This window comes from Sciurus vulgaris, assembly GCF_902686455.1.
Source record: "Sciurus vulgaris genome assembly, chromosome: 2".
NCBI classification, from domain to species: domain Eukaryota; kingdom Metazoa; phylum Chordata; class Mammalia; order Rodentia; family Sciuridae; genus Sciurus; species Sciurus vulgaris.
In genome coordinates this window covers 3312763-3326351 of record NC_136462.1, presented here as the reverse complement: position 1 = coordinate 3326351, position 13589 = coordinate 3312763, and the positions used below count along the sequence as shown (strand labels likewise).

The 13589-nt window shown below is 58.0% G+C and overlaps 1 protein-coding gene across 1 annotated transcript; it reads left to right on the top strand.

Annotated features, from left to right (window-relative positions):
* The first annotated feature begins 4238 nt into the window (after positions 1-4238).
* TRMT61A (tRNA methyltransferase 61A) lies at positions 4239-11093 on the top strand. The gene is made up of 4 exons (XM_079130123.1): positions 4239-4490; positions 5004-5360; positions 7645-7911; positions 9720-11093. Exons 2-4 carry the CDS (start codon positions 5030-5032, stop codon positions 10004-10006), a joined length of 885 nt encoding a protein of 294 aa, XP_078986249.1. The 5' UTR covers positions 4239-4490; positions 5004-5029; the 3' UTR covers positions 10007-11093.
* The last annotated feature ends 2496 nt before the right edge of the window (positions 11094-13589 follow it).

Genomic DNA, 13589 nt, shown 5'->3' with positions numbered 1-13589 from the left:
CCCGCAGGCATCTCCTGGGTGTTCTTGGTGCAGAGGGAGGCGCAGTCTGGCTGTGACCCAGCTGGGCTGCACCCGCGATGCCCTGACCTTGGGCATGCCTCAGGGCTCCCAGGAAACTGAGCGCAGACCCTTGGGCCATGCCCTTCCCGATAGATAACAGGACACTATGTCTTGAGATGATGCTGGTGAGTTTCCAGAACCAAACTCCCTCTTCACAGGGGGGTAGGTTCCCACAACCTCGGCCTCTAAAGGCAGCCCTGGGACACTAGGCAAAGATGGGGGGAATGCTCATCAATAAACATGTGACATTAAAAAATTATCTCACTAATCAGACTCATGCAAATTAAAACCTAGATGACTGTATCTTCCCCTACCCCACACACTCAGGTTGGCAAGAATTTAAAAGACTGACCTGTACAGCAGCGAGTTGGAATGCATGGAGACAGGCATTCACTCCCTGCCTGCAGCTGAGTTGCTACATCCTTTTTGGAAAGTAATTTGGCAGTATCTGTTAAAATTAAAAATGTTCCAACTCCATGACCCAGCAATCCCACTTCTAGGAATCCAGCCTATAGAAAGAACAATGTCCGTTTTCTCTGCAAATAGACCAAGAGATGTGTAGTAGAAAAACCAGACAAATCCAAGAAGGAACAATCATTTACTGATCACTGGGGTTCTGACCATGAATAGAAGCTATCTCCCTGGCGTGGAACATCATGCAGCTGTTTAAGAGAGAGAAGGAAGCTACTGGTTAACTTCATCCACAGCGTCTCATGTGTGGGTGAACAAAGCTAGGAGGAGGAAACCTTCATCCCTGCTTATATTCTGCCAAATCCCTCCAGCCATTATACAGGGTGCTCCTGCCAGGTGCCAGGCGCTAGGGACATGGAGGCGATCAAGAAGGGAAAGAACCCCAGCCCTGCTGCTGGAGGGAGACACCATGAACGAGTGGTCAAGTGAACTAAATAATGGTAAGACTTAAGTGCCTCTGGTGGCAGGGCCCAGAGAGCACAGGAATCCTGGCTTAAAGGGGACACTGAGCTGCTACCTCTGAGGACATTGGGGCAAAGACCCAAAGAGGAAGAAGCCTGTTTGCCTCTGCTGTGTTAGCAATGGAAGGGCAAAGGGCACCGGCTATCCACTGTCTTGTCCCTGTGGCTACTGCAAAGGGGACTCTGTCTCTTCCCTCACTCACCTTGGCCTGCTTCAGTCTCTGATTCAGCATATCTTAGACCAATAAAACAAACCAATGTAAAAAAGCAAATGACCCATCCAACTGGCCAGACAGCAGGTGTCCCTTAATCCTGGAATTCCTGCACTCTGCACACCCTGCAACCCCTTCCCCCAATCTTAGAATATCTGTAACTGCACCAGCCCCTAGTCCCAAAGGCCTGAAGTGCTCAAGTTTCTGTTTGTAGGAACAGAGGAGACAGACTTGGCATCTGTGGTGGGGGGGCAGGGTTTCCTCTTTGTCTCTAGCCCTTGCAGCTTCTCAGTCATCCCTCTCCCAGACTCCACCAGGAAAGGACTCTCTTTCCCGCTCTCTCTCTACAGGCAAGGTCAGAATTGCAGAGGTAAGATCCAGAGGCTGTAGGGTTACCTACCCAAGCAGAGAGCACCTCCAGGATGGTGCTCCTGCCTCCGCCTTTGAAGACAGTATGTGGGGCCCCTTCCTGCAGATACACAAGGAAGACTGGTAGTTTGGTGACAGAGGTGCTGGGTCAGAGGTCCAGCTGTTCCTCAGTGATCCTGGGGCACCTACCCTCGGGATGCAGGCATACTCCCTGGTGCAGGGTGTCAGAAAGCTGTGCTGGGGCATAAGCAGCAGCAGGGAAAGAAAGGGGCAGGGCCTTTGAGACCTTCAGATCCAAGTGTCAGGCTGAGGCCCCCACCAGGCAGGGGCTGCTTGAGAGCCTTCTCCAGTGCCCCCTCCTCCAGACCCCCTCCACAGAGGTGCCCACCTGTTCCATCAGGCTGCACAGCCCTCAGCCTGAGTCCTTAAGCAAAACCAGCTTCCCCTAGGCCTCAGCTAATAGCCAGGATGGGCCTCCTAAGAAGCCCCTGAGAGCCGGGGAAGGGTCCTGGACAGGGGGCCAGCCTTGCCCTTGACAGAAAAACACCCGTCTGTTTACCCAACCTAGCCTTCCAATGTAGACCCTCTGCCATCCCTGGAGCCCACAGGAGCCGGTTTGGCAGCGTCTGGGCAAGAAGTTGAGTGACATCATTCTGCCAGTTTATGGTCCAGGTTCCTCAGAAATCACACCTGGTTACACATTAACCACAGGACCTGGAAAGGGCCTCAAAGGAGTCCGAGGCAGGCGCAGGCGCAGACAGGTCTAGTTGAGGCAGGGAGGGCCAAACTCCAGGCCAGGAACTGCCACTATCCTGAGTCTGCACCCGGGGCGTAATGGTGGCAGGAATGCTTCCTCCCAGTGCTCTCACCTCTGAACTCTGCAGAACCCAAAGGGGAAGCTGATTGGAGTCAGGAGACAGGAGACGGAATGAGCTGCCTTGGGGCCACAGGACACAATGCAAAAGGAGACTGTCCTGATCAAGGAAGAGAGGCCCTCTGTCACCCAGTCCCTGCCTGGAATGCAGGTGGAGCAACTCCCCCCAGTGGCATCCTTAGCTTCTCCTTTTTCTCCAAGGCCTCCTCTCTGCCTGTTCCTCCATTTCTTCAAATGTGCTATTGGTTATCTGGTTAGGTTTACTGGCTTTAAATCCCAATTCCACTTTGACCACTTTGGCTATGTGACCCTAACAAAGTCATCTAACCTCTGAGTCTATTTCCCCATCTGTAAAGTGCCCCCCACCCCCAGGATTGTGGGGAGGATTCAATGCAATGACACTTAGCTGGGCTCAAATAAGCATCTGTTCTTGTTAGGCTAGTCCCAGCATACACTCTCTGCCCTGAGAAAGGGTCCATCCTGGCAATCAGCTGAGGCCTAGGGAAGCTGGTTTTGCTTAAGGACTCAGGCTGAGGGTTGGGCAGCCTGATGGAACAGGTGGGCACCTCTGGGGAGGCTGCCTGGTGGAGAGGGCACTGGAGAAGCCAGCAGGTCAGTATTGGACAGAAAGACAAGTGGGAAGTTGGGACCCAGGGAAACCACTGCTGAGTCAGAGTCCTAATTCAGCCTTACACCAGGTACTGGGCCTCCCTCCAAGCTAAAGCCGAAAGGCTAGGGAAGAGGAACCCCCAGGGAAGTGGAAAGTCTAAATCCCCCAGGGGAACAATTAGTGGGTGGTTCAGGCTGCTGATCATCAAGGGAGTGAGTCTGTTGGAACAGAAGCTGCAGAGTTGATGGAGCTGGGTTGTTTCACAGAGACCTGGGCCCATAGAGAGGGAAGGCACCAGAATCCCAGTCCCATCTAACCTCCCAGGGCCCTCAGACCCAGGCCCAGCCAGGGCAGAGATATGGAGGTGCTGAAGTCAGGTACCTGCGTTTCTATCATCTACTCGAGGGGCCATGCCTAGGGCCACACACATTTTGGCCTGGCCCATGCCCAGAAGGAGAGTTCAGTGGTCCCCCACAAGTTGGCAGGACTCTGGGGAATGGAACAGCCTGCTCCGCAGGGGCTGCCCATCCCCTTTTTGCCAGGCTAGAGTAGCCTGGGAGTAGAGGAGTATAGCCTAGAGTTACTCTAGCTGGCCTGGGTCCCAGGATAGCTAAGTAGGCTGGGAAGTCTACAGTTCCTGGGGCTAACAGGACATGGCCTGGTCCGGGGGGCGGGGGCTGCAGTAAGACACTCCATGCCCGCCCTCCCTGGCACGCTCCAGAGGAACTGGCTCTGACCGCTGAGACAGAACACCACTCCCACTTCCCTTTTCTGCCCGGCCCTCCAGTCGCCCCTCCCCCAGTCCCCTGCTTGGGCTCCCAAATGAGCCCAGTTCATCATTCTCACGGTGTCTGAGGTCCCAGGAGGGGAGTCGGACCCCTTTTCCCTCCTTGGAGCAGCCCTGCGCTCAGAGGAACGTGAACCTGCAGGGCCTGGCCTGGGGCCACTTGCTCAAACCGTTCCAGACGCCTAACAAGGCACTTCGAGCTGACCCTGGCCAAAGTCTTTGGGGACCCCCTCCGCCCTGCGAGTCCACATGCTGGGAGGCCTCTGGGCCCAGGCAACGTGCTCCCGAGTCGTTGGCCATGACAAGATGTCTGCTGCACAGTGTCCTGGCATGCCCGGGTGGGGCCACCGGGAATGGCCGTCCCCCAGCAGGGACCGCGCAATAGCGCCGGCTGGCGGGGAGGGGGATTTATTTAGTCCTGTGCTCGGATCTCTTAGGCAACGCGCAAGTATGCGCGGACGACCGCAGCCCGGCAGACGCCGCAGCTAACGTCCTCTGGGAGAGCGCGAAGGGCAGAGCGGCGCTCCCAGCATCCCGCGCGCGGGGGCGTGGCGCGACGTCATCTACGCGCGCGGGCGCCGGAAGTGCGGTGTCGGCCGCCGGGCGCCGCAGGCCCACGTGTGGAGCCCGGGAGCCGGCGCGGCAGGTGAGCTCCGCGCGGCTTGAGGCTCCTTCCCCGCGCGTCCGTGTCCCTCCAGCGCCAGGCTGGCAAGCCCTACCGCCCGCGCGCCCCGAGCCCGCCTTGCAGGTGTTGGGTTTGGGCAGGGGTTGCGCGGAGTCAGGCCCGGCTTGACCCCGCTGGCCGCTCCCCCGCTGGTGGATGCCTCGCAAAGGCCGCCTTCTCATCTCACAGCGGGGGAATGGAGCCAGGTTCTTCCTGGGGAAGGGTGATGAGAAAGTCAGGTCCTTCCTCTGTGGGAATCCTGGGACCCCATTTTGGCCGTGGCTGAGCCTCAGTTTCTCCCGCTCTTTGGCCCTTCTCGTGTCCCAGACCAAGAAGAGCTCCAGATCTCAGGCTAGAGTGCATCCTTCTTGACCCAGCCACTCACCACCCCGCATCTCACTGCTCAGAATATGGCTCTCACAGGCCTTATGTCCGGACCATTGGTCCACATCCTGCCTCCTGGCCCATTGTTCATGCCCACACTCCCCTCTCCAGGTCTGGCACTTGCAGATATCAACACAATGAGCTTCGTGGCCTATGAAGAGCTGATCAAAGAGGGTGACACAGCTATCTTGTCACTGGGTCATGGTTCAATGGTGGCAGTGCGCGTGCAGCGTGGGGCACAGACCCAGACCCGACATGGTGTCCTGCGGCACTCAGTCGACCTCATTGGCCGTCCCTTTGGCTCCAAGGTGATCTGCAGCCGAGGCGGTTGGGTGTACGTGCTGCACCCCACACCAGAACTCTGGACACTGAACTTGCCTCACCGCACGCAGATCCTCTACTCCACTGACATCGCCCTGCTCACTATGATGCTGGAGCTGCGACCTGGCTCCGTGGTCTGTGAGTCTGGTGAGTTCTTCAGGCTGCCTCAATTCTAAGAAACTGATGGGAAGGTAGAGGTCAGACCCAAGGTCCCGACGTTTTAGTCTGCCCTTCCTGTAGACAGGTATGACTATTCAGTTTCTATTTTAGCAGCTCCTCTAGGAGCGACTGTAGGGAGTGAGGTGGAAGCAGGGAAGTCTGTTGGTTGGTGCAGTCATCCATTTGAGACGTGGTGGGGTCTGGACCTGGAATATCAGGAGGAGTTGGTGTCCCCGGAAGGTCCTGCCTGTCTTGGTGGAGCTGGCTGGTGTTACTTGGCACTGACAAAGGTGCTGACTGCCCATCTCTATACTTTTGCATAGGGGCAGTGTTGCCCCTTCTTGGAGAGAGACTGGGACTACTCCCAGAGCTTATCATAGTGAGGATCCTGCCCTATGCTCATTCATAGCTAGGACTTTACCTACCTCCAGTGAAGGCTGACACCACTGTCACTGAGCCAGGGCCTGGGGGTGGGTAGAGTGACACACACACACACACACACACACACACACACACACACACACACACACACACACAGATGTTGGAACCGTGGTGTGGTGATGAAGGTGTGCCAAGAATAATACTGGGCCCAGACGCAGCTAGATTCCTGGTGGTGTGTTCCTCAGGGTCTGGAAGAGTTTCTGCTGCTGGTGTTCTGAGGCTTCACTTCACCTCTCTGGAGTGCCAGGGGCATGGGAAGCAGGATTCAGAGCCAGCTCCATCAGCTCTCCCCATGCTTCCTGAGCCAGGCATCAGCTTCTCTCAGATGCTCACCCCACTTTGTCAGTATGCATTCTTCTGATCTTCTGTGAGGTTCCAGGTTCCTGCCCTTGAGGAAGAAGGTGGACACTGAGCCTGCATGACCACTTCAGAGCTGTTGATTGCAGGGAAATTTGTAAGACAGGATCACGTGTTTGAGGGTAACTTAGAGGATCCGTCAGGCTAGGGTAGTCCTGGAAGATTTCTTTGAGGAGGGAACACGTGAATCAAAAATGATGAAGAGAGGGGCTGGGGAGATAGCTCAGTCGGTAGAGTGCTTGCCTTGTAAGCACAAGGCCCTGGGTTCTATCCCCAGCACCCCAAAAAAAAAAAAAATATGGTGAAGAGACACTACCAAGAGCCAAGGGAGAGCTGTGCAAAGGCCCTGAGGTGGGAGCATGCTCCTGAGGTGCTGGTCAGCAAGGAGGCCAGTATAGCTGCAGTAGGGAATAAGGGCAGAGGAGCAGGAAGTGAGCTTAGGGAGATAATGGGGTGCCTTTCAGAGGATGGTTAGGAGTCTTAACTCTCACCTGAGTGGGAGGGAGCCCAGCTGACTGTGCAGAGGAGAGGTAGCTGACTGACTATGGAAAATGCTGCTGGCTATGTTGAGATAGGACTGACGGTGGCTGTTGCAGAGAGCTGAGAGGGAGGGGCCATAGGCAAAGCATGTAGGTGGCAAGTTGGGACCAGTTTCTGGAGAGATTTGGAGGGAGGTGGCAGGAGTCCCTGGTGACTTGTACATGGGATGGAAGAGGCGGGTTGAGGGTGCCTCCATAGCATCTGGCCCTCCCTGTGGGTGTCATTGCCTGGGTCTACGAAACCTCACAGGGAGTGGATCTGGGGTTGGATGGGGTCCAGCTTTGAACTTAGTGCTGAGTGTGGCTGTGTGTTGAGGGGGAGGTGGCGAGTGCTGTCAGGAATCTGGATGTGCTGCCATCAAATAGGCACTTGAAGCTATGGTGGGGCGAAGGCCAGCACAGGCCCTGCAGGACAGAGTCAAGCAGAGGGCAGCTGTGAAGGAGGCTGAGCAGGGGCAGGGGACACAGTGATGCTGAGGAAGAGCAGGGCTGCCAGCAGCTTGGCTGCTGTGCCATGTGCCTGAGGTCAGGCCAGGCGAGGCAGAGCTTCATGGGGCGGATTTTGGTGGACCTGAGTGGGCCAAGGAGCTCATGGGAGGGAGGTGGGAAATGAGGTGGGCAGCTATTAACAGGACCCTTGACTCATAGAAGGTGTCAGGGCTGAGGATGGGACAGGCCAGGGTCAAATCTGCCTGAGCTCACCTCCTGCCAGCCCTGCTGAACCCTTGCCCTGGGCCTGCATCTTGCTGGGACCGGGTAGGGATGCCACTGCACTCACCTGTACCTGCCACAGACATAGCCCATTGATCCCCGCCTCAGTGGCCCTGGGGTCAATTGACCGCTTGGTCCCTTTATAGGTCTCTCCGGGTGAGGATGAAGCTGTTTCCTGGGTGGCTTTGAACAACCCCGACACCTGTCTGGTCTTATCTTGCCAGGCACTGGTAGTGGCTCTGTGTCCCATGCCATCATCCGCAGCATTGCCCCCACGGGCCACCTGCACACAGTGGAGTTTCACCAGCAGCGAGCAGACAAAGCCAGGGAGGAGTTCCAGGAGCATCGTGTGGGCCACTGGGTGACCGTGCGCACCCAGGATGTGTGCCGCAGTGGCTTTGGTGTGAGCCATGTGGCTGATGCTGTCTTCTTGGACATCCCATCACCATGGGAGGCTGTGGGCCATGCGTGGGAGGCCCTCAAGGTTGAAGGTGTGTAAGAGATTCTGGGAGAGGTGCAGCCTGTGGGGCTGAGAGTGTGGGGTGGAGCCCCTGGGCCTCCCCAGCTGAGTCTACTGAGCCCAGGAAGGTCCAGACACCTCCAGGCCACGCAGTGGCAGTGGCTAGGCCAGGGCCCATTTTCAACCTGGCTAAGGAATCAGGTTGGGGAGGATAGGCCTTTGTCCACTCTTGAAATGAACATGACAGATCTCTGGGGACTCTAGCAGCCCCATCTCAATGCAGGCAGGAGCTGCATGACAGGATGGGCCTGGCTCTGAGGTGGGAAGTCATGGGGCCGCCCCAGCTGCTTCCTGCAGCCTACCCTCCCCCATGCTGCAGAGCCAGGCAGCTGGCCCCTTTTAGGGAAGATGCTGGTGTGGAGGCGGAGCCCTGTGGGAGGCTAGGGAAGGAAGGTCGGGCCCCAAGCCAGGGAGGCGGCTGGTGAGTCCCAGGGATTTTGCCTTTTCTGGAGAAGCAGCTAGTCCAGAGCCAGGGCTGCTTCCACTCCCAGCTAAGGACTGCAGTGCAGAGGGTGGGGGCTGGACAGCCGCCACCTCCAAGACACAGGCCAAGGGTCCTCATGCTGGCTCAGTCTTGGCCTTGGACCCCTGTGCCCTTGGTCTCTGCTGAGCTGGCCAGGGCCTCAGGAATGAGCAGACTGTGGAAGTACACAGGCTCCTGACATCCCCACACCTGCCCCCTCCGTTTGGTCCCACATACCTGGGGATTCTCTGCTTTGGGGTCACTGGCAGGCCCAGGCCCAGGCCCAGGGAAGCCTTCTTCAGGAAGAGCCCTGAGGCGTTGGTGCCCATATGTTACCCCTTCCCGTGTCCTGTTGAGCTCCCTCCCAGCTCCTGCCCTAGATCTGTGGGTTCTGGGTCCTGAGACTGCTCACTTTTTTGTGGATCTGGTGTGTGTTTTGTTGTAGTGCTGGGATGGAAGCCAGGGCTTCATACGTGCTAGGCAAGCCTCCACCACTGAACTGCACCACCAGCCCCATTTCAGTGGTAGGCTTGTTTGTGATCCCAGGCAGCGAGGTGTATGGTCTGCTCTGCCTCAGAGGTGACATTGCCTGTGGGTTGGTGTCAAGCTGCAGGCACATTGTCCAACCCCAGATCCTGATCCCCAGTGACAGGGGACCCAGCCAAGGGACATTTGTAGACCTGCCTGGACCTGACACACCCCTTCCCTGCCCTGGTTTCCCCATGACCCCCTGCCAGGATGGGGACCTGGGCTGGACTCTCACACACTCCAGGTGGGCTGAGCAACATCCGTGGGCTGCCCTGGTGGGAGGTGGTGGAGGGCTCAGACTGTGCTCAGGGTAGGTACCTCCTGTTCCCAGGAGCCAGCGACAGCCGCTAATTTCCTGTGACAGCAGCAGCCCACATACCGCCCCAGTGCTGCCGTGTTGTTGGAGCTATTCCTGGCCCAGCTCTGACAGCTGCACTGGCCTGGCCCCACCCCAGCCCTGGCTCTGGCCCTTGGCTGCCTCCTGGAAGGCAGAATAGCAGTGCCCACTGGAGGCCAGTGAGATCCAGACAGTGGACTTGGCCTGGCTCCTGGGCATGGGAGTTGGTGGTGGTGGCAAGCTGGACCAGTGCACTGTGGCTCTTTCCACATGGCTCCCAGGCTCCAGGAGAGCTCCTGCCACAGGGCAGTTCAGCAGATGGGAGCTGGACTTCTGCAAGGTCCATGCATAGCCCCTCACCTGGGAGGTCCCTGTTCTCTGTGGCCTGAGGGCTCAGAGCCTCTGCAGACTGCCTTAGGCCCCTCTCTGACCCGCATCCTGCTCCCTGCAGGTGGTCGCTTCTGTTCCTTCTCCCCATGCATCGAGCAGGTGCAGCGCACGTGCCAGGCGCTGGCGGCCCACGGCTTCACGGAGCTGAGCACCCTGGAGGTGCTGCCACAGGTCTACCATGTGCGCACTGTCAGCCTGCCCCTGCCTGACCTAGGAGCCGGCCACCCAGGGGCCAGCACAGACACTCCTGCCAACCCTGATGCCAGCCCCTTCCGCAGCGGTACACCCATGAAGGAGACTGTCGGCCACACAGGCTACCTGACTTTTGCCACCAAGACCCCAGGCTAATGGGTCCTGGGGGAGCACAAGGAGCTGGGAGCATCCTGGGGCAGGCAGGAAGGCCAGAGGCCACCTTATATGGCTGCCTGCTGGGGCTTGTGTTTAGAAACTGACGGCGGGGCGGGGCTTCAGGCCTCTTGGGTGGCCAAAGTGGGTAGGCAAGGAGGAATGGACATTACCACCCTCTGTGGAGGGAGGACTTCCGCCCATGTCCTTGCCGGGTTCAGGCTCTGGTCTGGTTGCTATTTGCAGCCGGCATGAAAACCTCACCGCCATAGCTTCTGGGTGTTGAGGCCAAGGAATGCAGGATGGGGGTGACAGGGTCTGACCCCTTTCCCGGGTGGCCCTGTACAAGAAGGGGGTGGAGGGGGGTCAGAGCCTGCGCTGTCCCACAGGGGCTTGGGGCTGACCTGGAGAATGCTGCCCTGCCCACCTGCCTCTCCAAGTGCTGTGAGGACCTGGTTTACCCAGGACACTGTGGAGGCAGCCCTGCTGTCTGCCCTCCAGGTTGACCCCACAGCCCTGGGTGCTACGCAGGCTCTGTGTGAGTGTCCCTGTGCCCAGGCCTCAGGTGTTCTCTTACATCCCCTGCCACCAACCCCCAGAAGGTTCATTCTGCATCCCTGGCCAACCAGAGCCCCTTAGGTTTTTCTTTGGAGTCATGCAGCAGCCTGACCTGCAGAGGAATTGCCCAGTGGGATGGTTACTTGCTTCCAGTGACCTGGTGGCTCCATTTAGGAGCTAGGGTTTAAACCCCCAGCCTGTGCAACCCTAGACCTCTGGTGTCCCTGATCCTCTCTGGGGACAATTTGTCCAGTGGGGAGGCCGTCTCCCACAGAGGACACCCTTATCACCACCTCACCACCTTTGGAAGACTGAGGGCATGTTTCCCAAGGTGGGGAGATGGAGGGTGGGCCACCAGGGCTTAAGGCACTGGTTGTCACCCAGTGCATGACCTTGAGCCTGTGTCCAGCTCTGAGGAGGGGTTGCCCTGCAGTTGCCACTGGTGCAGAGCCAGCCATCAGAGCCTCAGGTGCTGAACCAGCACAGTTGGCTCCTGTGTGTGCCTGACTGAGCAATAAATGTGCTGCCCCTCTGTGCTGACTGTCCTCTTACTGCCCACGGGGTCCTCCCTCAGCTGGTTTCCAGGCCAACCTGCCCTGCACTTGGCCCTCTTGGCCCCTGGCCTCTGGTCTCTGACCTCTGCCCCAGGATGGGCACTGCAGGGGCTCCAACTCCAGAATAGTGGTGGCCTGGGACTCAGTGGACAAACAGGCAAGTGTGTAGCCACCCCTTTCTGGCTGTGGAGGAGGCCCCTCATTCCTAGAGCTGGGGGGAGTGTGAGGGTCCAAGAGTGCTGGTCTTCCATGGCCTGTGGCCTCAGCGCCCTCCCTTACTCCCCTGAAGAACCCACTGGCCTTCCTGGTGGTGGTGTCCCAGCTTCCTAATCCCTGTGAAGCCTCTCACTGCAAGTCACTTCTGAATGGAGCTGGTATGGCCCAGGAAGCCAGTGTCCCCTCAGAGTTGTTCAGGGTCCCTAGCTTGACTGGTCCTACTTCAGGGGGCTTTTCCCTCTCTGGAACCTGGCCTGACCTCTAACCTCATACCCAATAGGGAACAGACCAGGAGTTCCCAGAGGGTGGTTGAACTGCTTGAGGCACCCCTGCGGTTCCTTGCCATCCCAAGCCTGCCTGGTTCTGCCTGACCTGGCCTTCCTGGCCTTGAGGAAGGGCCTATGGCGGTCCTCAGGGCAAGTGCTACACAGTTGCAAGCACAGATCTCAGGCACCGCAGGGCTCATGTTGCCTCTTTCTATATGGGGATGACTGAGGCTGGCAGCCCCGACCAAACTGCTGCCCTCGTTGAGTCACCAGACCTGTGAGGGGACAAGCAGCAGGAAAGCCCAGGCCACCCATGGTGCCCCAAAGGACAGCTGCTGTTTGCTGTTTGCCCTCCTGCCCCTCAGCTGTGCAGCCATGCCCCGCCTTGGGGCCTCCACCCCTGCTGGCTACCCTTCTAAGTCCAGCCCACCAAGCATGAGTCCTCCCATTTCTTGTCTGGAGCTCCACCTGGTCCAGTATCAAGCTCTTCTGTATCCTTCAAGGCCTCACGTAGATGTCCCTTCTTGTGTCACTTTTCCACACTTGACACACCCAGCAGGAGCGTCCTGTACATCATCTGCTGTGTCCCACACTGTTCACCCTGCAGGGCTGCCCTCATGACACTGGAGCCTGACTCCCAGAGGGGCAGTGACAGACTCATAACCAGTGAGTGACCAGTCAGCAGGTCCCTGGTGGTCACCTTGAGTCAGTTGCACAGGGTTTGTCATGGGGCCAGTTTTGGAAACTCCCTGCTCAACCTGACACTCTCCTCAAGGCCTCAGTTTTTCCTTACTAGACCCACCTACCTCCCACTGAATGGCCAAGGAAGTGGCACACTTGGCTCCTTGCCAGCCTGATTCATAGCTCCAATCCCTGCAAGGTCCTAAGCATGTCCCCAAGTCAGACCTGTTCTCTGGGGGCAGGAGGACACTTTTTGTGAGGGCCTGACTCCAGGAAGCCCCTGGGCCTCAAGATGTCCCACCCCTCAACCAGGAACCAGGACTAGCTCTCGATGGGAAATGGGCGACAGGGGACACCAGGCTACTGAGGGAGGTCCTGCTGTCAGCCTGTCGTGTGTGTGCTGGGGTCCTCCCTCAGTGCTGCCGCCTGCCCTCCACCTCTACATTGCACTCTGCAGCCTTATCCTAGTCTTTGTGCTGGAGAGCAGGTGAGTTGCCACTGTTTAACCCTTTGTGGCCTGCTACACAGGAAAAGGAACAGGCCCAGGGTCTCACTAGGATTGGCCGCCTCTTCCTGTTCACCCCACCTCATAACAACAGATTGGGCTGACCCATGCCCTGCCCAGTCTAGAGAGCTATGCCAAACATGGATGGCTGCTGCAGGCTGTAGGCCAGCCTGGGTGTACCCCTCCCTCTTGGTCAGCAGGGAAGAGGGTCCTCACGGAAGGGTCTGGCTTCAGTCCTGGGCTTGCAGTGCCCCAGGATGGCATGCAGGAAGGCTGTCTTCACAAACCTGGAGGGCCTTTATCCTGTAGGTGTGCCTGGGGCACCCACCCTGTTCCAGACCTCCTGGCTGTGAGGACCTGCTCAGAACAGCCTGGGCCTGCCTCCCCAGGCTCCACGAACTAGGCACAGGTGGGTACATGGTCGGGGTGAAGTGTGGCCGACGTGGCAGTGGAGGTTGGGAACAGGAGGGTTTTCCAAGGAGTCCCCAGGGTCACAGAAGGGGCAGAAATCTGGACTTGATCCTGTGAGCAGTGTAGCTCATGTGGATAGCCTGCTCTTAGCAGGGATGTCCAGGCCCCTGCCCTGTCCTTGGGAGCATGTGGGCACTGGGGGGCTCAGCCTTTGGGCTACTTGGGATGAGCCACTCGGGCTCCAGGTGGGTTGCATCCCTTGGAGGAGACTGCCTTCTCAGTGGGCTGCCTGAGCAAGTCTTATCAGTGATGGAAACAGCTCACAACTTGGCCATGGTTACTCTTGTCACTGGTGGGACCTCACTGCTGCTTCTGGAAAGCCTTCCTTTTACTGT

Excerpts from the sequence above, each read along its gene's own strand:
- TRMT61A (XM_079130123.1), top strand. The coding sequence starts at position 5,030 with ATGAGCTTCGTGGCCTATGAAGAGCTGATCAAAGAGGGTGACACAGCT. Across the intron at positions 5,361-7,644 it reads CTCCGTGGTCTGTGAGTCTG|GCACTGGTAGTGGCTCTGTG; the intron begins GTGAGTTCTTCA and ends TTATCTTGCCAG. Across the intron at positions 7,912-9,719 it reads GGAGGCCCTCAAGGTTGAAG|GTGGTCGCTTCTGTTCCTTC; the intron begins GTGTGTAAGAGA and ends TGCTCCCTGCAG.